At 35.6% G+C, this 22051-nt stretch overlaps 1 protein-coding gene across 2 annotated transcripts in view; it reads right to left on the bottom strand.

The window, feature by feature from the left end:
- Positions 1 to 2587: 2587 nt before the first annotated feature.
- The window catches only part of PNPLA8 (patatin like phospholipase domain containing 8), a 41954-nt gene continuing 22490 nt past the window's right edge, over positions 2588 to 22051 (bottom strand). The window contains exons 7-9 of one of the 2 annotated variants that reach the window (XM_053609521.1): positions 20314 to 20508; positions 7355 to 7550; positions 2588 to 3643 (exon numbers count right to left, since the gene is read on the bottom strand). In XM_053609521.1, the coding sequence (XP_053465496.1) occupies positions 3369 to 3643; positions 7355 to 7550; positions 20314 to 20508 (666 nt within the window). In that variant the 3' untranslated portion in view covers positions 2588 to 3368. The remainder of the gene's footprint in view (positions 3644 to 7354; positions 7551 to 20313; positions 20509 to 22051) is intronic. The other variant, XM_053609522.1, reaches the window with a different exon arrangement.

Raw genomic sequence — 22051 nt, forward strand, 5'->3', positions numbered from 1 at the left:
TTATATTGTTCAAAGGCAAGGAAGGAGTCAGTATTCAGATTAAAACTGTTCAAGATTTTCATCATGAAGGTAAGTCAATAGTACATATTTTAAAATAAATTATCTAAACTAATGATGCATAACTGTGGAGTGTGATGAATTTCAATACACTCCCATCCATTCAATGAAGGTTATAATGAACAAAGCAATTAGTGTGAGTTCTGAGAGAGGACACATTTATCAAACTCTTGGACCAACACATGCAAACAGTTTAGTCTGGGACATCTGTACTCTATGAATGTTTTTTGGATGGTGAATAGCTCTTGTCAGGAACAGAACAAACTGTTTTTTTTTTTTTTTTTTAATGTGATCCCCCTCCTTCCTATCTCCTAGTCACCGAAGAGTAATTGCCACAGATTTGTTCCAAAATAGTGAGATTAAGTGAACGGTTCGGTTGTATTTAAACTTGGCAAAAAAGTAAAGAAGCAGCACAAAGAGCATTGAATGCAAAAAGAATTCCTGTTGGGATTGAACCAGAATGGAATTTTACAAACAGCTTCTGCATCCTAACTGTATACCTTTCATTTCTTCTGGAAGAAATTCATTACTTGCATTCTGGGTGGATAATTTAGTTTCTGAAAGGGAGAAATGTTGGCATTTGAGGTGGGATAATGATGATACTCACTTCGTAGGTTTGACAATTAAATGTGCCAATCCATGTAACCTAATCAGCCCAGTTCTTGATTCTTAGTAAGCACTCGAATGTTAGCTACGTTCTAGTCACAGAACTGTGAGATATTCACAACTGTGGCTAGAACTATCCCTAGGGCAAAGCAGATTAGGTAAAATTCTGAGCTTCAAACTCTGAGAGACCTAGCTACTCCAGTGATCAGCAGCTCTCTCAGAAGTGAAAGGGGAGGCAGCTGTCACTAGCCGCTGGGGAATAAAGGTTAAAGGCAGTCCCTCCCCACTGTCACCAAAACAGTTAAGTTGTAGAATTCTCTGTCCTCATGCTGGCTTTTTGTATTTTCCTTCCCTCTCAAAAGATTCCTTTGACATCTTTCTCCCAGATAAAAATGTGGTGGAGGAGGGGAAGAAGTGCACAGGGTAAGTATAACCCAGGCAGGGCTCTCTCCACTCCCCAGGGGAAATCCCTGTCCTGTCCTTGTGCCTCTAGGGACAACCCCATCTGAAGTACCATTTCTAATAAAGAATATCTGTGCCAGAAGAGTACCAAAACATTACAAGTACACCATTTATTATAGAAATAAGACTTCTCAAGCACTCAGGAAAGCCTGAACATCAAAAAAATTTTATTCGTATTTTTAAGATATAACTGATGTGTTGAGGAATTTATTACATTTCAGAAAATGGACTATTCTGCCTTTTTTGCTTCTTTGAAAAGGGCAGATATTTCACCTGTAGAGGACTGAAAATTCATTTTCACACCTCTTTCTAGATCGTGCACATTTGCAGAATGTACTTTCTGGGTTGCTTTTGAACAAAGAAAGCGTTGGCCTTGTTATAAAAGGAGGGTTATCTCAGGTGAACTGCAGTTCTCCAGATAACCAATCTGAATTATAAATGGGGACAAAGAACGACTAAAAACTGGTGTGCCACACAACTGGAGGTGCCTTTCGTTGGAGTGAAAAGAGCTGAAGAAACAGGGGCAGGGACGTGGGCATGGGCTTACGTGCCATGCTCCGTGGTTAAAGAAAAGCTCTGCCCAGAGCTCACTCATGTATTGTGTGTTTATGAGAGAAATGATCAGTCAATCACACACAAGGGGCAGAATTAACTTCAGCTATAAAAGAGATGAACTACATCAGTTCAGGACAAGATTTACCTTACAAGAAGGTGCAAATATGTAACCTGCATAAATATTAGTGGTCTTAAAATTTGCTTTATTATAAAGACCTCCCTGAAATAGTCTGCTTTATAATTATTTGCATTTTTCTTACAAGTTGTTCTCATTGCATATTAATGTATATATATTTGTCTGAAAGAATCATTTTACAGTATCTGTAGGAATCACTGATAGTTTGTTTACTTAGATTATGTCTAAAAACTATGTAGCTTGGATGTTGAACAATTTTAGAGGTAGCTTTCTTCACTTTATAAATAAAATTTCCAAAGCCCAGAGAGGTTGTCCAACTTCTTCAAGGTCACAAACAAAAGGACTTTGCAGCAGAGCCATGATTAGCATCCAGACTCTCAACTCCCACCTGCACTCTCTGGCCCACATCTCACTGCCTCTGTGAATGAGCAGCGCAAAGGAGCTCTATGACAATATGGGCAACAGGGTTTCACTTTAGTTTATATGTCAATAGAAAGGGCACTTACCTTCGTTTATTTTACATGAAGTATGGATTTACATGACAGATAACACAAGTAAGATGAGTTTGTTTGCCATAAACAATATTTCAGGTAGGTGCATATGTCATTAATGTCTGTAAAATCCAGACAGTTCAAAGGAATTAAGAAGGTACAAGAAGCCTAACTTTTTTTTTAAGCACACTGTTGACAAAAATGTTCAAATGCTACAAAGAAATGGGAGCTATATTATGCATAATTAATTTTAAAATGACATCAGCTTTTTAACAACAGATTATTTCAATAATTTTTATTAATGATATGAATATTTTCCCAGTAAATTCAAACAATTTTGTAACAGGAAATGATAAACCAGAGCTAGAGCTATAAAAGTTAACACACAACATTATCTTGAAATTTCAGGGGAAAAAGTGTGGGTGATTAGAACCTCGCCTTTTTTTTTTTTTTTTTTAACCAAATGATGTTAAAATAAGCAAATTTGAATAGAAAACTGTATTTGGTTCTTTCATATTTCAATTGTAGAAGTAGTAGAGAAATTCTGTTTTTCTGCATCTATTTAGGTATAATACATTAAAAGATGGCATGTGGATTGTGGAATGTAGCTAGTGAAAACGTTAAATAATGTAAATTTAAGAAATTAGCTTTCCACATGAAATAAAATCGACGATTACATAAATTCAACATGATTATGATGACTACAGCAAAAATAAAAGGAGAATATGAGTAGTTTTCAGTTTCTTGTTTGGCACATATATTAATACATTTTCAAACATCAAACAATATAACACTAATGTCTACTAAAACCAACTAGCACAATAATAAGATTCCTAAAGTTTAGTTAATTATGAACATCTTAGAAACCGAATTCCCACAGAATTCTGTAACCAAGCACATGCTCTGTGCTGTGCAAGCTAGCCAAAGCGCCACCTTTCTCAGGATTCGCCAGAATTCATAAGTACTTCAAAGTCTACTCATGTCAAACCCCCAAATTCCTCATTGAATTTGGTGTATTTTCTGAACAGACCTTCATTTATGAGAAAGTATACACATACTCATCACAATTTTGAAAAGAATGGAAGGCCTTCATACATGTCAGTTTTTAATTTTAACCACTCATTAATTTTCTGCAGAGTTGTTTTTTCTTGACTTAATATTTTCGCAACTTTTTTCATTTTGTGTTCATTTCTTTCTATGTACTTCATCCCTTCCAACTGCAGCTGATCCAGCTTTTCATTTCGACTTTCATCTAGAGGTATGTTTTCACACATTACAGGATTGAATCTAAAATAGGTGTCAGGAGGTAACAGACCATCAAGCATTATATGGACTTCTGTTAAAACAAAAATGGAGGGGATAAAAAAAGAGAGGACAGGTGAGTTACTCTGCTATGATCTATTAATTTTATCTTTATTTCAAACCATCTTCTTTTAGGCTCATTATGAAGACTTGCTTATTTCATTTCTCAAACTAATAATAGGAGTAAGGAATCTGTAATGCATACAACCACAAAATGAAAGTCACCTTCCAAAATACTTCATATTATGCTGCTAAATCAGGATACTTGTCCTTGTCTCTCTGTGCTTTTGGTCTGATATTCCATCATGGCTGATATGCCTTTTAACTTATTTATTTTAAGTTTTTTGGTATCATCTTTATTGAGGTCTGATTTATATGCCAACCAATTCACCAATTTTAATTATCATTTGACAAGTTTTGACAAATATACACCTGTGTAACTACCAGAACGATCATGACATAGAGCATTCCCATCACTAGGAAGAGCTCCTTCAAACTTCTTTATAGTTGGCCCTCCCTTAACTCTTTGACTTTTGTAGATAGAATCCATACCCATAGAATCACAAGTACATAGTTCTTCTGTCACTTAGCAAAACGTTTGTTTTTTGTTTTTTTTTTGCAGTTTTTGGCCGCGGCTGGGCTTGAACCTGCCACCTCCGACATATGGGGCCAGTCCCCTACTCCTTTGAGCCATAGGTGCCGCCCCAGCCAAATGTTTTTGAGATTCATCCACTTTGTAGCATATAAAAATCGTTCATTTCTTTTTATTGCTGAATAATACTCCACAGTATACATACAACACAATTTGTTCTCTCCAGTTCTGGTCTGGCTCTCTTCAGTTTTTTTGCTATTGGAAATAATCCTACCGCAGGTCCAGGTAAGAATTTATGCCTGCAATCCCAGAAATTTGGGAGCCCAGGGCAGGAGGATTGCTTGAGGTCAGGAGTTTAAGACCAGTCTGGGCAACACAGTGAGACCCTGTCTCTACAAAAACTTTAAAAAATAGCCAGGTGTGGTGGTATGTACCTGTATTCTTAACTACTTAGGAGGCTGAGGTGGGAGGATCACTTGAGCCCAGGAGTTCAAGATTACAGTGAACTATGATCCTGCCACTATAGCCCAGCCTGGGATACAGAGCAAGACCATATCTCCAATAATAATAATAATAATCAAAATCTATGAGGGCAATTGATACTAGTACATGGTGTGGGGAGGAGGAATGGGGGAGGGGAGAGAGGGAAGTGGGGCCATGGTATGTGACATACCTCTTGAGGGTGGGACACTATTAATAGAGGGACTTTACCCAGCAAACACAAACAGTACATCCTGGATCACTGTATCCTCAATGATTCCTCAACAATTAAAAAATAAATTAATTAATTAAAAAAAACATAATCATCACCACCTTCCAACTATTAACAATTACACATAAGTCTTTGTGTAGCTATGTGATTCCATTTCTTTTGAGTAAAAATCTAGGGAAGATATTGCTGTTTCATATGGTAAAAGTGTATTTTTTTTTTAAAGCTACCACACTGTCTTCCAAAGTAGATGCAGCATTTTGAATCCTAGTCATAACATACTAGAGTTCCCATTGCACCACCTCTTTGCCAAAACTTTGTATTATCTGTTTTAACTTAAGCAATTATAGTGGGTGTGTTGTGGTATCAATTTTCATTTCTCTAATGACTGAAGATATTGAGAATCTTTTTAGTAATTTGTATCTCTTCAATGAAGAGATATCTGTTCAAATCTTTTGCTCCTTTTTTTCACTGACTTGCCTGTGTTCTTTATATATTCTAATACATTCTAATTTTTAAATGATATTTAAAAATTCTCTCCATATTTGCATCTGATTACATATTTGGACCTGATAATGGATCACATACATGTTTTACAAATATTTTCTTTGAGTCTAGGGCTTGCCTTTTTATTTTATTTTAAAAGTATCTTTCAAAGAGAAAAATTGTGATTTGAAGTGAATTTACCTATTTTCCTTCTTTTTTGGTTCATGTATTTTTGGTCCTATCTAAAGAATCTTTACCTATCCAAGGTCATCAAGATTTTCTCCAACATATTCTTCTATAAATTTTATAATTTTAGCTCTTAGATTTATATTTTCACCTAAGACCAGGCACCAGAGTAAGATGGGAGAGTAAGATGACTGCTCTTGCATTGCTTTGTGTATTTTGCTCAAAAATACTTCCAAAAGTGTGATGAAAATATGTCAAACGGTCTATAAAACCACTGTATGGTGCCCCATGATTGCATTAATGTACACAGCTATGATTTAATAACAAATTGAAAAAAAAATACTTCCAAAAAACACTGTACTGGATGTCCTCCCAACATACACACAAAGGGTAACTACGTCAGGTGGTAGATATGCTCATTAGCTGCTTACACAACGTATACTTAAAACAAAATACTTTGCTGTGCACCTTAAATACATTCTACTTTTTAATATGTCCATCAGAACTCATGAAAGCTTGGGGGAAAGAATATTTTCTTGATTTGACAGATAGTGAAAAATTTAGTATATCAGCTTTTCTTGAGTTATCATTTAATGAATAAAAGTCCTTAGTGGGGAATTTTAAGATCCCCATGTAGGTTAATGACTAATGAGCCAGTAACATGCTGATATGGAAAGAATGAGATCCAAAAGCAAGGGCCATTAAATGGTTAAAAAAAACTACTAATAGATTTCATGCAAGACTTAAATAAAACAACAAAGTGAGAAGATCTAAACCTCAAGGCCAAAAGTAGAAATTCAACACATAGTCACTGAATACCTACTGTGCCAGGCATTGGAGTCAAAAGTCAACTAGATGAGTCAAAGTAAAATGGGGAACTTTTTGTCTTGTATTCTTGTAGGACAGAGAGATAATATGCAAATAAACAAGCAAACATGTACTATAATATATTCATAACAGGATAAATGCTTTAGGAAAAAAAAAAGAAGGAAGCAGAATAAGGGATTTGAGGGAGGTGAAAAAGTGGTCAGGTGAGGTTTCTCAGAGAAAGTGATGCTTCAACAGAGACCTAGAGAGAGAGAGAGAAGAGCAACCACAGATGCTCTGAGGCAGGAGAGCTCTTGGCAAATCTGACGAACAGAGAGAATTAAAGTGTGGCTGGACTCGCTTTGGGACACATAAAAGAGGGGAAGAGAGGTACTTAAAGGACCTGATAAACTTCAGTGAATGAGGCTTTTGGATTTTGTCCCAAGTGTGATATGAAGCCTGAGGTTTTGAGAAAGCGGGGAAAGACATGCTTTAATTTTAAGGATCACTTTAGCCTTTGTATGAAGACTATATTATAGGGGAAAGCAACAGTGGAAGAATTTTCTCTGATTCCAGTCTGCCTTCAGATTACCAAATCACTGACTTCCATTACCCTAATTACCTGCTACCATGTGCACATTTGAGCCCATCTGACTCTTTTCGTTGCTTTTCCCTTTCTTAACTGGCTTGAGTCTCTAACCAAGATTTTGTGCTATTACTGCTTGAGACTCAATCTCTAAGTAGACAAAGGTAGCACCAGCTCCTACATGGAGAACAGTCTCTGTTCTAGGGTCACTTAACAAGAAATGAGTAAGAAGGAAAACGAAATACTTGCTCCCATGTGTTTCCTCAGCCCACACTACAGACGATCATATTCTTCTGCAGTCAGGATCCGCATATTCTACCAAAAACTGTTAAAATGCTAAAAGCTGGAGCATTTTAAAGTTGTGAACACACAGACTAACCTTCTGTATCTGTAGCACTGTTGATAACATTAGAAAGTTTGGTTTTCAAGCTTGTGTGTGTTGTGGTGTTTCTCACGTCACTCTCGTAACGTCCAGTGCCCAAGGATACTATGCACTCTAACGGGACATCTGGCCAAAGACATTTACACTCGTGCATCGCTAAGGCGGAAGGGTTATTCAAAAGCAAACCTCCATCCTGTGAAATACATGTTAAAAAAAGCAAACTCTTAAAAGTGAAATTATATTTTATAAATATGAAAACAAAAAAATGTAGTTTAAACAGTTTGACACTTCATCAGAGAAAAAGCTCACAAAGAATAAGCCAAACAAATTATTTAAAAATAATTGGTTCCTTTAAAGTGAATCTCTTTTATATATTACAGCTGCAAAAACAAATGATATGAAAACTCACTGGCCTCATGAAGAAATTTCTTATTAAGATTTCTTTCCTATTAGGAAAGTTCTTTGAACTACTTGGATTGCTTTGCAAATCTTGCTCAAAAACATTGAAATGAACTGAATTACTTTTCAAAGACACATTATTCTTACTTACTGTTTAAACAGATTCTATATAAAGCCTAACAGAAAAGAAATGTGGTTCTAAACAATTAAAATTTGTCCTTTTCTCACAAGTCAAATAGTCAAATAATAGTTTAATTAACAATAGAATTTCAAAGCATCATATTCATTATGATGCATACATAATACAAAGTAAGTAAAACTTTATTTCTAACCTTTTATCAATACCTCAATATTATTTTGAAGAATTCAAAATGAAAAGAAGGTAAAACATGCTGATAGAGTACTATAAAAGCTTAGTAGAATAAAAATAGATGAAATCATGATCAAACTGTAATAAAACTCATTGCGGAACTATATTAAAATACATTACATAATTCATATTATATTTACAATCTAAGGAAATATGTCTTATTTTAAAAAATTGAAGACTCTTTTCCCTGTAGAGCTCCCCTTCAGGCCAGTTAACCATCTGCTGAGTACAAAGAAAGATGCTTCCTGCTTGCCAGTTAAACGACCTAAATAAATTCAAATGACTTTTGATGTCACTGACGTCTGGCATCTCCCTTGGAATTCTTCATTGCTAAGAATTCTAACAGACCTTGGAATTCCCCTGGTTCAATCTTCTACATATAGCCATAAAAAAGTTCTTGACAGAATTCTTGGACACTTTCAGTAATGTGATGCATACTACCTTCAGTAACGTAAATAAAATGAACTTTTCTGATGTACCATTCCATGAATTTTAATGTACATACAGATCTGTGTAACCACTACCAAAATCAAGATACACAACAGTTTCCTCACTCCATGCTATTTTTGTAGGCATATCCTCCTCCCACCCCCAACCCCTGACAACCACTGATTTATTCTGACCTAGAACATAGAAATGGAATAATAAAGTATGGAACCTTCTGGAACTGCCTTCTCTTTCTCAGTATGTCAGTGGGATGAATCCAACTTACTGCATTCTTGTTACTGCTGACTGTATGAATGCACCACACAGTTTGCTTATCCATTCATCTACTGAAGGACCTCTGGGTGGTTTCCAGCATTTGGCTATCACAGATAAAGCTGCCATAAACATCTGAGTATAGATTTTGTGTGGACATAATTTTTCACTACTCTAGAGTAAATACCCAAAAGTGGGATTGTGGGAGTATATGTCAATTGTACATTTAGCTTTAAAGAAACTGCCAAAACCTTTTCTTTTTTTTTTTTTTTTTTTTTTGAGACAGAGTGGAGTGCCATGGTGTTATAGCTTACAGCAAACTCATACTCTTGAGCTCAAGAGATCCTCTTGCCTCAGCCTCCCAAGGAGCTGGGACTTCAGGCGCCCACCACAACGCCTGGCTATTTTTTTTAAGAGACGAGATCTCACTCTTGCTCAGGCTGGTCTCAAACCCATGAGCTCAGGCAATCCACATATCCACCGGCCTCAGCCTTCCAGAGAGCTGGGATTACGGGTGTGAGCCACCATGCCTGGCTGCCAAAACTTTTACAAAGTGTCCATTTTGCATTTCTACTATTAGGGTATGAAATACAATACTAGCAACACTTTGTATTGTACTTTTTATTTTGGCCACGCTACTAGTTGTGTGGTGGTATTTCATGATACTTGGCATTTTCCTAATGCCTACTGATGCTGAGTATCTTTGCACATCCTTATCTGTCGTTCTTTTATCCTGTGGTCAAAGATCTATTCAAGTGCTTAGCCTGCATTGCTAAATTCTGAGTTTTATTTATATTCTGGATACGAGTCCTTTGTTAGGTAAGTGATTTGTAAATATTGTACAGCAACATTTTTAATTTTGATGAAGTACAATTTATCATTCTTTTTTATCATTTTTCTTTAATGAATGATTTCAGTATAATTCTAAGAAGTTTTTTACCTAACCCCAGGTCATAAAGTTTCTTTTCTGTTTTCTTCTAAAAGCTTTATAGTTTTGTTTTACATGTAGAACTATGATTCACTTTGAATTATCTTTATATAAAGTGTGAGGTTTAGGGCAGAGCCTATGGCTCAAGAAGTAGGGCGCCGGCCCCATATACTGGAGGTGGTGGATTCAAACCCAGGGGTGGTGGGAGGGAGAGAGAGAAATATGACCAGTTGTTTCAACACAGTTTGTTGAAAAGACTATCCTTTCTCCAATGAATTGCTTTTGTGTATCTTTGCCAAAGATTGAATGGCCATATATGTACAGGTCCATTTCTGGACTCTCTGTTATGTTCCATATGCGTGTGTGTGTATACACACATCTTAATGCAAATACCACTGTCACGATTACTGTGTCTTTATAGTAAGTTTATTAATTGAGTGATGTCGATGCCTCCAAACTTGATTATCTTTCAAAATTGTTTTAACTATTCTAATTCCTCTACCCTTCGAAATACATTTTATAATCTGTTTGGATAACTTAAATCCTACTAGAGTTTTGACTGGTATCACATTATATTTATGGGTCACTTGGAGGATAACTGACATCTTTCTCATGCTGCATCTTCCAATCATGATATGACTTTGGGTCTTCTTTTATGTCCATACAGTATTCTGTATATTTTTGTTAGATTTAGACCTAAATATTTGATTTTTTAAAGCTATTAGAAACAATACTGTTTTTTGTTAAAATTTTGGTTTTCACCTATTCATTGCTTGTATATATGAGTATAATTGATTCTTCTAAGTAGTTTTCTTTTCTTGTGGAAAATCATTTACCCCACCATTAGTGGGCTTGGGCTTGAAGGCCCTATTAAAACATCATGTAGGACTTTGTTCTACAGTGAATTACACTATTGTTACTAAAATTTCTTATGGAATGTGAAGGAGAAATACTCTTCAACTTTTCACAAATTTATGCCCAGTTATCTGAGGGGGAACAGGTAGCATTTATTGTACAAATCATAGATAGTGATAACTATTTCTAGGATTACAAAAAACTTTCTCAAAAATATTTATCTTAATACTCTGGTTTGAGCAGTGTGATCACCCTAGAAGGCAGTTATATACAAATGTTCCAAAATACTAAACACACTTCCCAGTGAAAGTTAACTGGCTTTTTAGTTATACAACAGGGAGTCTGAGGGTAATGGAGCTTTACAGTGGCACGTCATTCAATACCAATGGGTAGCAGCATTGTGACATATTTGAGTTAACAAGGAAACTCTCAGGAAAGCAGTTGCGTTGCATCTTTTCATTGCTAGCTCTATTCTATTTTAGTATGGGTTCTTTGATGCCACTTCCAATCCAGTCTCTACCTCTTCAGTTGCTGATCTCCACCACTCTCTAATGACATTTCTTTGAAGGAATGTCTTAGTTTTCCACACTGCAACTTTCATGAGAATAGGTTATCCTTTTTTCCTTTCTTTTTTTTTTTATTGTTAAATCATAGCTGTGTACATTAGTGCAATCAAGGGGTACAATGTGCTGGTTTCATATACAATCTGAAATATTCTCATCAAACTGTTCAACGTAGCCTTCATGGCATTTTCTTAGTTATTGTATGTAGACATTTGTATTCTGCCTTTAGTAAGTTTTGCCTGTACCCATTCTAAGATGTACTGTAGGTGTGGTCCCACCCACTACCCTTCCTCCACCATAACCCCCCCCCTTCCCCTTCCTTGGCCCTTTCCTCATAGTCTTGTACTATAGTTGGGTTATAGCCTTCATGTGAAAGCTATAATTTAGCTTCATAGTAGGGCTGAGTACTTTGGATACTTTTTCTTCCATTCCTGAGATACTTTGCTAAGAATATTTTCCAGCTCCATCCATGTAAACATGAAAGAGGTAAAGTCTCCATCTTTCTTTAAGGCTGCATAATATTCCATGGTATACATGTACCACAATTTGCTAGTGCATTCGTGGGTCGATGGGCACTTGGGCTTCTTCCATGACTTAGCAATTATGAATTGGGCTGCAGTAAACATTCTGGTACAGATGTCTTTGTTATATTGTGATTTTTGGTCTTCTGGGTATAAACCTAGTAAAAGAATTATAGGATCAAATGGCAGGTCTATTTTTAGGTCTCTAAGTATTCTCCAAACATCCTTCCAGAAGGAATGTATTAGTGTGCATTCCCACCAGCAGTGTAGAAAGTGTGCCCTTTTCTCCACATCCACGCCAACATCTCTGGTTTTTGGGATTTTGTTATGTGGGCTACTCTTACTGGGGTTAGGTGATATCTCAAAGTAGTTTTGATTTGCATTTCTCTGATGATTAAGGATGATGAGTTTTTTTTCATGTGTTTGTAGATTGTGCATCTGTCTTCTTTAGAGACGTTTCTCTTCAAATCCCTTGCCCACCCTGAGATGGGATCACATATTCTTTTCTTGCTAATACGTTTGAGTTCTCTGTGGATTCTGGTGATTAGACCTTTATCAGAGGTATAACCTGCAAATATTTTCTCCCATACTGAGGGCTGTCTGCTTGCTTTATTTACTATGTTCTTGGCTGTGCAGAAGCTTTTTAGTTTGATCAGGTCCCAGTAGTGTATTTTTGAAGCTGCTTCAATTGCCTGGGGAGTCCTCCTCATAAAATATTCACCCAGGCCGATTCCTTTAAGGGTTTTCCCTGCACTTTCTTCAAGTATTTTTATAGTTTTATGTCTTAAGTTTAAATCTTTTATCCAGTGAGAGTCTATCTTAGTTAATGGTGAAAGGTGTGGGTCCAGTTTCAATCTTCTACAGGTTGCCAGCCAGATCACCCAGCACCATTTGTTAAATAGGGAATCTTTTCCCCACTGAATGTTTTTAATTGACTTGTCAAAGATCAAATAACGGTAAGTAACTGGATTAATCTCTTGGTTCTCTATTCTGTTCCAGACATCTACTTCTCTGTTTTTGTGCCAATACCATGCTGTTTTGATCACTATCGATTTATAGTACAGTCTCAGGTCTGGTAGCGTGATTCCTCCTGCTGTGTTTTTATTGCTGAGTAATGTCTTGACTATTCAAGGTTTTTTCTGATTCCATATAAAACGAAGTATTTTTTTTTTTTAATGTACACCGTGGAATATTATGCAGCCTTAAAGATGGAGACCTTACCTCCATCATGTTTACATGGATGGAGCTGGAACATATTCTTCTTAGTAAAGTGTCTCAAGAATGGAAGAAAAAGTACCCAATGTACTCAGCCCTACTATGAAACTAATTTAGGGCTTTCACATGAAAGCTATAACCCAGTTACAACCTAAGAATAGGGTGAAGGGGAAAGGGAGGGGAGGGAGGGGGGAGAGGAGTAGAGGGAGGGGGATTGGTGGGATTACACCTGCAGTGCATCTTACAAGGGTATATGTGAAACTTAGTAAATGTGGAATGTAAATGTCTTAGCACAATAACTAAGAAAATGCCAGGAAGGCTATGTTAACCATTGTGATGAAAATATGTCAAACGGTCTATGAAGCTAGTGTATGATGCCCCATGATCATATCTATGTACACAGCTATGATTTAATAAAAAAAAAAGATCTTTAAAATATGACAATGGAGCTTTAATAGGAATTGCATTAAAATTATATATTGCTTTGGGTAGTATAGACATTTTAACAATGTTTATTCTTCCCAGCCATGAGCATGGTATGTTTTTCCATTTGTTAACATCTTCGGCTATTTCTTTTCTTAAAGTTTCATAGTTCTCTTTGTAGAGATCTTTCAAGTCCTTTGTTAGGTAAACTCCCAAATATTTCATCTTCTTCGGCACTACTGTGAAAGGAATAGAGTCCTTGACTGTTTTTTAGGCTTGGTTATTGTTGGTATATATAAAGGCTACAGATTTATGGGTGTTGATTTTATAGCCTGAGACCTTGCTGTATTCCTTGATCACCTCTAAAAGTTTTGTAGTAGAATCCCTAGTGTTTTCCAGCTATATGATCATATCATCTGCGAAGAGTGAAAGTTTGATCTTTTCTGACCTTATGTGGATACCTTGATTGCCTTTTCTTCCCTAATTGCAATGGCTAAAACTTCCATTACAATGTTAAAGAGCAATGGAGACAATGGGCAACCTTGCCTGGTTCCTGATCTAAGTGGAAATGATTTCAATTTAACTCCATGCAATATGATATTGGCTGTGGGTTTGCTGTAGATGGCCTCTATTAGTTTAAGAAATGTCCCTTCTATACCAATTTTCTTAAGTGTTCTGATCATGAAGCGATGCTGGATATTATCAAAAGCTTTTTCTGCATCAACTGAAAGAATCATATGGTCCTTATTTTTTAGTTTGTTTATGTGCTGAAATACATTTATAGATTTATGTATATTGAACCAGCCCTGAGACCCTGGGATAAATCCCACTTGATCATGGTGTATAATTTTTTTGATGTGCTGTTGGATTCTGTTTGTTAGGATCTTATTGAGTATTTTAGCATCAATATGCATTAGTGATATTGGTCTATAATTTTCTTTTCTTGTTGGTCTTTGCCTGGTTTGGCGATCAAGGTGATGTTTGCTTCATAGAATGTGTGTAATATTCCTTCTTTTTCTATATTTTGGAAGAGGTTTAGTAATACAGGTACTAGTTCTTCTTTAAAGGTTTGGTAGAATTCTGATGTAAAGCTATCTAGTCATGGGCTTTTCTTTTTAGGGAGATTTTGTATAGTTGATGCTATTTCAGAACTTGACATAGGCCTATTCAACATTTCCACTTCATTCTGGCTAAGTCTTGGTAGGTGGCGTACTTCCAGGTATTGGTCGATTTCTTTCAGATTTTCATATTTCTGAGAGTAGAGTTTCTTGTAGTATTAATTAAGGATTTTTTGAATTTCTGAGGGTCTGTTGTTATTTCATCATCATTGCTTTGAAGGAATATGTCTTAGTTTTCCACACTGCAACTTTCATGAGAATAGGTTTTTCTTAAAAAACAACAACAACAACAACAACAAACAGATACTTTTGTCAATAGAGACACATTTATTCATAAGCCCAGCCCACCATATTTCCAGTCTTTGGCTCTTTCCATAAACATCTCCTTGGGGCTGAGATGTGCCAAGTTGGTATGGTCTCTAAAAACCTAAAGATTAAAGAAAGCTGGTCTATGGCTAGTCCAGTCTGGTAGTAGAGAAACAAACAAAAACACCAAAAAGCAAATGACTCACTTTGTCTGCCACCTGCCTGGCAGGAGCTGTCTTAATAACAATGATGAAGCCTCTCTCCCTTGTCCGGGATCAGGAAGAGTGTAATTTGTAACAGTACACAAACTGTTTTATGCTTATCTTTGTTATGGATTTAATAGACTGAATTGTCAGAGTATATCTCAGTACTGTAATTAAATGCTTATCACTCCTAACCTTAAAGTAGCAAAGCAGAGAATATGCACCAAAGATAAGAAAACTAAACAAAACATCATCTTGCTCCAGGGAACAAGTTGAGACTGGAGGAAGAAGGCCTTCTCTGATGCCATGCAGATGGCTTTGGTTCATTCACGACCACTTACATGACCACCTACCTACTCTGGGCCAGGCCAAACAGCTATCGTGACGGAAGCTTTAGGGACTGCTATCCCTATGTGTGCTGAATCTGGAGCAGGTGAACTGAAACTTTATCTGTTGAAACTGATCACTACGGAGAATGGGACAAGATTTTGTGGCTGCCTGGACCATTTTTCTCAAAGAACCAGTAAAGGCTAAATTCACATTCATTCTAAACTCCTCTTCCATTCTTCCCCCACATCCTAAACCCTTCCATTGTGTTCTGTGAAACTGTTGCACAGTTAAACTCCCAATGTAAACCTCACCTTAAGTGGTCTCTTCTCTTAACAGGAATGTGGCTTTCTCCTGATACCACTTCCTTGGTAGTCATTTCCCTCATAGCTTATGTCTCTTAGGGTTGGGGTTGTGTGTGTATTATTTGTTCTTTAGTGTTTATTCTAAACTATTAGTCCAAATCTGCTTGGAAAATTCCTCCTTTCTTAAAGCTTTGTTATTCAGTTATATTCACCACTGCCTCACCACTATTGTCATATATCAATCTCCAATCAGTCTTCCTCACTCAACAAATTAAGACAGCATCTGGTCCACAGATGTCCTTTCTCACTAAAGTCTTTACAGATGTGACTTCAACATCTTTACAATACCTTAGAATCTCGGTTCCTCAATCCTCTTATCTTCCAAAATCCTATTTATCCATCTATTCTCCAAGGTCATACAATGCACTTTGCTATCAAAACAAATGGGATCAGACAGTATATAGTCTTCTGCTGGGTTTCTTTCACTTAGAATATGCTTCTGTGATTCATCCGTATCACTGTAAATGTTCATAATCCATTCTTTTTTATTGCTGAGTAGTATTCTAATGTATAGATACACCATAGTTTATCCATTTACCAGGTGATAGAAACTATTTTTAAATTCAGCTATCTTTATAAATTTATTAAAAATCATAAATTGGCTGGTATCTGTATGGCTTAACTTTGCAGAAATCTAAATAGAATACTTAAATGTAGGTGATGATAAAGTTATTTCCTCAAGGCTTGCTCAAGTTTAAACTTTAATCCTTCCAACTTTTTTGTCTTCAATTTATAGGACATTAGAATGATACCCATCTCCTGATATAAGGTAACATTTAATTTTTAATTCATTAAAAGTTATCCTTTTTATAAACTATTTTTCTTTTAAATTCTATACGCATATTCTGTGTAACATCTAATCAAGATTGTGGATATTTTCAATAAAACAAACGTCAATTATGTAAAATACTATAATGATGGGTCAGAAAAGACAAAAAAAGAGAAAAAGGATGAAAGGGCAAGCAAAGTTTAGCAAGAAATGATAATTGCAAAATCAAACTCAAAGCAAAAAACTGCTAGATTCTGGGCAGCACCTATGGCTCAGTGAGTAGGGCGCTGGCCCCATATAATGAGGGTGGCGGGTTCAAACCCGGTCCCACCAAACATCAATAGCAACAAAAATAGCTGGACACTGTGGCTGGTGCCTATAGTCGCAGCTACTCGGGAGGCTGAGACAAGAGAATTGCCTAAGCCCAGGAGTTGGTTGCTGTGAGCTGTAGTGAAACTCTGTCTCTACAAAAAAAAAAGAAGCTAGATTTCTAGCAGTTTCACTAGGCATTTTTCAAAGGAAATTCATATATTTTTTTTTTTTGGAAATTCATATTTCTTAAACTTTACTTACTTTTAGTCAAAAAAGTACAACAGTTAAGAATTTTGGCACTCACTCTAATCTAGTGGGGAGGCATACAATCCGTTAAGCTCTTCTTATAGTTAACCTACTCTTACTGATGCTTCTTCTATCAGTAGGTTACTAGGCTAATGTTCTGTATACAGTATTTTCACAGACTTTCCATTCATTCAGGTATTCATATTTGGAGTTATTTATTGTATATTTGGAGTTATTTATTGTAGAGTTGGTATGTGGCAGGTATACTACTAGGTCCTGAGGTAAAATAAACTTGAAAAATGAACTGATTTAACAATTTACTAATTACCTCTTAGAGGAAGACACAGATTGTATTTTAACTATAGTATATTATACATGAACATGAGCCTACGGTACTTTCTACTGATTTTAATGTGTTTAGTATCTCAAATCATAAATCAGAGCATCCACCAGAAGATAACTACTGGATAATGTACACGCCTCTTAGTCATCTCAGTTTCATACTTTTTTCCTTAGTTTTTTTAAATTTGATTTTATTGTGGTAAATTAAATATAATACAAAATTGGCTATTTTAATGATTTTTCAGGGTACAATTCAGTGACATTAATTATATCTAGCACTTTCCCCTTCCCATTCAAATTGTATTTCTTCCATCCAAGTACTAACCAGGCCCGACCCTGCTTAGCTTCCGAGATCAGAAGAGATCGGGCACATTCAGGGTGGTATGGCCATAGACCAAACTGTATTTCTAATCAACTACTCATTTTTTTTTTTTTTTTTGGCCAGGGCTGGGTTTGAACCCACCACCTCCGGCATATGGGACCGGCACCCTACTCCTTGAGCCACAGGCGCCGCCCAACTACTCATTCTTTATACATCAGCTCTGATGACAACTTCTTTGTAAAGCTGACACTGACAGACTAAATTCCATCTACACTACGTGTTAATCCTGTATGTATTTCTATTATTGGATTTACCATTTCATTCTACAACTATTTATCTTCTTTTGCATGAGCTATTTGAGGGCAGGCAGCACAAAGTGAGAGCAATATGCCGTTACTAAACCTTTATGTCCTTCTTGGCTAGCACAGTGCCTGGTGGTGAGTAAGCACTCACCACATTCCTGTTCATTTACAATGAAATTATTAGTTGTAGCCTGAAACTGGCATAATATGGAAGGTGCTGCACAGACGCTTTCTGATAAAAACACTCTCATCTGAAACATTTATATAAAATTTCTTTATTCCATTTACATTCATGTAAGCCCTATAACCTTTTAAAATGTAAAATAAAGCCTAAGACGAATAATAACATATACTGAATTCATCATCTAAACCTTTACACAAACTAATTTATCAAATTATTTCTCTTACGGAATGAACAATTTAATTTTGAAGGTAGAGATGAAAAAAAAAGATGGAATAATTTTATGTAAAAAGTAGTACTTTGAGATACATATTATGCTACTTTTTGGGCAAAGAAGAGAGATGGGAAGCTACTCAAAAATAATTCTTCCCACTACAATTTACTAAGACATGTAATACACCTTATAAATACTGTAATAATATTCTTCTCTTCACAATCAAAGGCAAATGAAATCTCCCTATCTACATACTTATACCTCTTAATTATAGCACTTTCAATAACCACTCAAACAGAACTAACTGTACAAAAGGTATGAAGTACCTTACATGACAGTTAATGGCACTGGTAATAACTGAATATAATTATTCAAATAATTTAGGATGAGAGGTTGTAGTAAATGGATGCCACATTTTAGTTTTAAAGTTATAAAAACTTCTGAATAATTGGATAGAAGCCGGAACTTTGCTCAAATGTTTTCTTTGTTTAAGCAAACAAGATAATTCACTCAGAATATTCTTATCAATTTTTCACGGTGTCTTTAGAGGGAAAAAAAAACAAAACATTTTTCCCTCAGATTTTGGAAGAAGAGAACATACAATAAGAAAAATTTACTGAAACAGGATGCTTAGACTTCAGGTTCAATCTAAATATTCTTTTTATAAATTTCAGATTAATATAAGAGTACATACCATTAGATTACATTGTTTGCATTTGGTAAGTAAAGTCCAAGTTGTAGTTGAGCCCTTTACCCAAAAGTGTGCTCTATACCCCCTACACTGTCCCTGAGAGGTAATAGCTTACCACATGCCTCCCCGCTTCTTGAATTTAAATGTGTTTTTCTCTGGTGTAGGCTTATAGCTATTCATCTGCTAGTTCCATATTAACATTTCAATTTCTTATTAAATGTGCCAGTTTTTCTGAAGACCATTGATTTAAGTGAAAATATATTCTCCGTCCTTGTAGTCATGAGGTTATTTGCTTTACATGAAAATTATGTAAGTTATTTTAATCTGTGGCTCAAAATAAATAAAATAAAATAATTATTATTATCTGTGTCATCAATATAAAAATGGGTAAGCATGAAAAGAAATATCAGTCCATCTGAAATGGGAAAAAGAATCACTGAATTGCTTTGGTTTGTTATATGCATCAACCAAACTGAATTAAATTTTGGAACAACTTCCTTTCAGATAAACAATAAATAGCAAATGAGGTAACTTCTTTTGAAGTCTGGAAACACATGGTCCCAAAACGCAGTTACAATTATTTGAGACCTTCACTTATAGTTATCATAACTTCATGGATGGAGCATGACAACCATATTAAAGTTATATCTTATAAATCTATATTTTAAATACATTGTCTAAATTATCACAGACAATTTAACCATAAATTTAAAACACTAACATCCTGTCACTTAACAGCTGTTTCTCTAGCTACTTAACATTTCTTAAGGCTCCAATTATTTGTAAATGGAAGTAACTCTACCTCATAAGTAGCAATGATTAAATGAGATAATGAATGCAAAGCACTAAATAAAAGTGTCTGGCACCCAGCTAATTTAATGACCATTTACTATTATTTTATTACATCCTCGCCTTCAAAATACGCCTACCAAAATTGTCAAACAGACTATTTTGCATTTTCAGGCACTGTATTTTACTTTTATCAAGTTTGGAAGGCTATTCATACATAGTACCTAATTTTTCCATCAATAAAATGATCATAATAGGCTATAAAACACCCTACATAAAACACACAAAAAATTTTCCTAAAATATGTTCTCACGTCAGAAGCCTTATTAAGAAAAACAAACAATAAAATATCTTCAATTGCACATCTTTTGATCTATGAAGACATGAAGAGGAGTTTCTCCTCGGTTGATCCCTCTGAAGTTCAATAGGATTTAATGAGCAATGAATCTTTTAATCACGCAAAATTTAAAAAGATAATTCATACAAGTCAACTTACTTGATGAAGATCATTTCCCAATGCATATTCTGCAAAGTAGCCTGGAGCAGCAGATGAGGCTCTAATGGCCTGCCACATTTTATATTGGCAGCCTCCCAAATAATGAGAGTTGATTCCAGGAAAGTGACCATAGTTTCTGAACACAAAAGCTTTTGGTGTTATCCCTCTGTTTACTATGGTACTTACAGCCGCTACCTAGTGAATTTAAGTGAACAATACCATTGTAAGCAGCAATATTTGAGATTTGTAGAAATTAAACACTATTTAATAGCAGGAATGAATACATGGCTCTAGCCAATAAGATAAATATGTAACACAGATAATAATGTTGAGCAAAGGGAATCAGATATTTTTAAAGGTATTTCTTTATGGGGCAACAGACACAGGACTGAGACAATTCTCAGAAATTTATTACAAGAGAAAATAATAATAAAAGAAATACATCTGATTAATTTATTTACCTTCAAAAGATATTCAAAAAGGCATATATTTCTAGACCTTTATATAACAACTGATATAGCAGTAGTAATAAATAGAACAGCTTAAAGATTAGTAAGTATATTATACTATTTTCATAATATACAAATTTACTAACTTTTACAAATTAATCTTTGTTTCGGTGATCTTTGAAAGTATTTCAACTTTACTAAATGTACCACTATAAAAACGGCTTTTACATAACAGTTATTAAAACTTTGTAGCAGGGTAATTTTTATTAAAAAGCTATGATGTCAGTCATCCCAGGTCTCAGATTTTATTGATTTCAGTTAAATTCATAGAAAATGTGCTGTTTTGTTAATGATCTACATTATAAACTTAAGAGGCTGAAAGGTATTGATATGGCCAAAGTTGTTAGTGTTCTATGCCAAGTGCTGCCGGTAGCTTTGCTATTAATAAACAAAGGTCATATCTCAAATTCTTATGAGTAATACAAGTGTGTGTAAGAGTTGGCTATAGACTAAAATCCAGAAGAGTCTTTTGGTAACTGGTATATAGACAAGGTTGAATTAAGCAATGTATGGGTGGCTGCTCCATTTATCATGATGAATTACTTTTTGAGGTGGCTATTCTTTTATTCAAAATTGACAGCTTCATGATTCTAAAGCAAGCAAACACAGAAACAAGAAGCCCTGAAGATACAAGGGAACAAGCAAGAGGTGCAGAGTGCATTCTAAGGTCCTATCCAAGAGAGCCAAGTCACCTCCTCATCACTGCCTATCAAGCCTGTGCAGGCTGACCTACCCATATTCTAGCCTCATCTCACTCTGTCTTTCTGAGACTCAGGCCTGTTCAGTCTTTCAGTTCCTGGAATTCGTTTACTCCTATACAAGCCATTCTGTTTGCCAGGCATACTCCATTTCATCCAGAAGCCTTCACACTGAGATGTCAAATCTCACTAGCCTTCCCTCATGTCCTTTTTAAATATATCCTTTCAGAGAATTACTTTTGGGCTCCAGCGATTGTACTGTATATTTCAGGGGAACTATGTCTTTTCTGTGTGATTATTTCATTGAAACCTACATTGCCCTCCTGGGCTGTGACTCCATGTCTGTGTTTGACCACTAATGCATTCAAAGTGCCTAGCACAGTGTATAGTGTATGCATAATTAATATTTACAAAATGAATGAAAGTATGAATATGCTGACATTAAAGAGCAAAAGAGGGAGCTGTATTTGACTTTTCACAGTTACAGCCTATTAATGAAGAATAAATACACTCTCACTACGTGGGAGTCCT

Source organism: Nycticebus coucang, chromosome 11, assembly GCF_027406575.1.
Source record: "Nycticebus coucang isolate mNycCou1 chromosome 11, mNycCou1.pri, whole genome shotgun sequence".
NCBI classification, from domain to species: Eukaryota; Metazoa; Chordata; class Mammalia; order Primates; family Lorisidae; genus Nycticebus; species Nycticebus coucang.